The sequence below is a fragment of the Gracilinanus agilis genome, chromosome 1 (genome assembly GCF_016433145.1).
Source record: "Gracilinanus agilis isolate LMUSP501 chromosome 1, AgileGrace, whole genome shotgun sequence".
Taxonomy (NCBI): Eukaryota; Metazoa; Chordata; class Mammalia; order Didelphimorphia; family Didelphidae; genus Gracilinanus; species Gracilinanus agilis.
The window spans coordinates 760,310,113-760,312,975 of NC_058130.1; the positions used below are offsets into that span (position 1 = coordinate 760,310,113).

A 2,863-nucleotide genomic window follows, 5' to 3' on the forward strand; every position below is an offset into this window, starting at 1 on the left:
TAATGCATAAACCTTGAACGCTTTTAGATTCACAAAATACAGGGCTAGCTTTACTCCTAGGTAGAATGGGAAAATTTATAGACCAACTCCCTTTATAGATAAGTTTATGGTAAGGAAGCTAGTAGCACCTAAACATTTTTAGCTATATTAAACCCACCAGTGGTGAGATAAATTAATTCATTTGTAAAGTGTCCCCTTTGATTTCTCTTGAGTTATATGAATTTAATTGTTAAAGACTGATGCCAATGTTTTTGTTTTTTTTAAACCTCCTTAGAAATACAGAAGATTGTAAGGTCTTAAAACAACTTAAATACAGTTTGATATCATTGGCTTTGAGAATTATTGCTGAATTTCAGCAGCAGATTGTTAAATGCAGTTAACAGAAGAGGCTTCTTTGACCTCTCTGACTTCATGATTGTGACAGGTTTGGAGATATCTCTGGAAAGTTCACACCTTTTGAACCTGTATTCTCATACAATGTTACATCTTCTCCATTGCCACTCCCTCCTATTCACACCTCTCTCTTGTAGAGTATTTAAACCAGCTCCCACCTCAGAGTAGACATTCTTTCACTCCCATATTGTGTGGTGACCTGGGACTGCAGTTCCTCTCTCCTGAGCAAGGACTCTTGTTATTGCTACTTGGGCAGTCCTCTTTATTTGCGATTGCCATACCTGGTGGCAGTGGTAGGATTTGAAGGCCCCTGCCTGGCCAACCATCATTATCAACCTTGGGCACCAGGTACCAGCACAGGAACTTTGAGTCCAGTCAAGATTCCATTCCACCCCAGCCAAGCTTGGATAAGTAAGCCCACTCCTGAGTGGCTTGGGCTGCAGAGGAGGCTGTGCTGGTGGCCTTCTGGCTGAAGACTCCATGCTAAGGACCCAAGGAAGCCTCCTGCTGTGGTGGTGAGCCAGACTTCATTTCACAGGAGAAGCTCTTAGGGCTGGTAGCCTTGTTAAGAATCTGTCTCATTGAGTTGCCTAGTAAACCCCTCCCTGTTCAGCCTCCCTAGCACTGGAAGGAGTGGAAAAGATGGCACTAAACAGATTATTACCAACTCCAACTCGGCTTTCTCAGCACCAACTTGAGACTGAGGAAAGAGCAGGATCACAGAGATCAGGGCAGACTGCTCTAGTCTCATCAAGAGAACCTCCTCCTTATGGGAATAGAAAATGCTGGATACCTCGTTTGTTAGAGGATTTTGGAGATGGTGGTGCCTTTCCAGAAATACATGTGGCCCAATATCCATTGGATATGGGAAGAAAGAAGAAAATGTGCAATGCATTGGCCATTCAAGTGGATGCAGAGGGAAAAATTAAATATGATGCAATTGCTCATCAGGGACAATCAAAAGACAAGGTCATTTATAGCAAATATACTGACTTGGTTCCCAAAGAAGTTATGAATGCAGATGAACCAGACCTACAAAGACCTGATGAAGAAGCCATTAAAGAGATAACAGAAAAGACCCGAGTAGCCCTAGAGAAATCTGTGTCTCAGAAGGTTGCTGCTGCTATGCCAGTTCGAGCTGCAGATAAACTAGCTCCAGATCAGTATATCCAGTACACACCATCTCAGCAAGGAGTGGCTTTCAATTCTGGAGCTAAGCAAAGACTTATTCGAATGGTGGAAATGCAAAAAGATCCAATGGAGCCTCCAAGATTCAAGATTAATAAGAAAATTCCTCGTGGACCTCCTTCTCCTCCTGTACCTGTCATGCATTCTCCTAGCCGAAAGATGACTGTGAAGGAACAGCAAGAGTGGAAAATTCCTCCTTGTATTTCAAACTGGAAAAATGCAAAGGGCTATACTATTCCATTAGACAAACGTCTGGCTGCTGATGGGAGAGGACTGCAAACAGTTCACATTAATGAAAACTTTGCCAAACTCGCTGAAGCTCTCTACATCGCTGATAGAAAGGCTCGTGAGGCAGTAGAGATGCGTGCTCAAGTGGAGAGAAAAATGGCCCAAAAAGAAAAGGAGAAACATGAAGGGAAGCTTCGAGAAATGGCCCAGAAAGCTCGGGAGAGGAGAGCTGGAATCAAGACCCATGTAGAAAAAGAGGATGGAGAGGCTAGGGAACGGGATGGAATAAGACACAAGAGATGCAAAGAAAGACAGCATGACAGGAATCTTTCCAGAGCAGCTCCTGATAAGAGATCAAAACTCCAGAGAAATGAGAATCGAGATATCAGTGAAGTCATTGCTCTTGGTGTGCCCAATACTCAGACTTCCAAGGAAGTTCAGTATGACCAGAGACTATTCAACCAGACTAAGGGTATGGACAGTGGTTTTGCTGGTGGAGAGGATGGAATTTATAATGTTTATGATCAAGCATGGAGACATGGCAAAGACATGGCCCAAAATATCTACAGACCCAGCACAAATCTGGACAAAGACATGTATGGTGATGACCTAGAGGCCCGAATAAAGACCAACAGATTTGTTCCTGATAAGGAGTTCTCTGGCTCAGTTCATAGGCAGAGTGCCCGAGAAGGACCAGTTCAATTTGAGGAAGATCCCTTTGGTCTAGACAAATTTTTGGAAGAAGCCAAACAGCACGGAGGGTCTAAAAGACTCTCAGAAAGTAGTCACTCAAAGAAACATGAACATGAAGGCAAGAAGAGGAGGAAGGAGTGAGTAGGATAGCATCTCTTCCTCCCTCTGAGAATGAAATATTATCCTTAACTGTGATGACACTAGTCATTGGAGAAGTCTATGTAAATGGTCAGAATAAAAACCAAATCTGGAAATGTAAATCCCATTACTTTTTATTACTGGGGTTGGGGAAAAGAGAAATTGAGATCACCTCTATAAAAGCCCAGGGGCAGAAGACTTCAGGGTCTCATTCTTGATAAGG

General features: G+C 43.0%; 1 protein-coding gene across 1 annotated transcript; it reads left to right on the top strand.

Moving 5' to 3' along the window:
- Positions 1-1,035: 1,035 nt before the first annotated feature.
- Positions 1,036-2,643, top strand: LOC123232392 (SNW domain-containing protein 1-like). Its single transcript, XM_044658820.1, has one exon. It carries the CDS (start codon positions 1,036-1,038, stop codon positions 2,641-2,643), a length of 1,608 nt encoding a protein of 535 aa, XP_044514755.1.
- Positions 2,644-2,863: the final 220 nt, after the last annotated feature.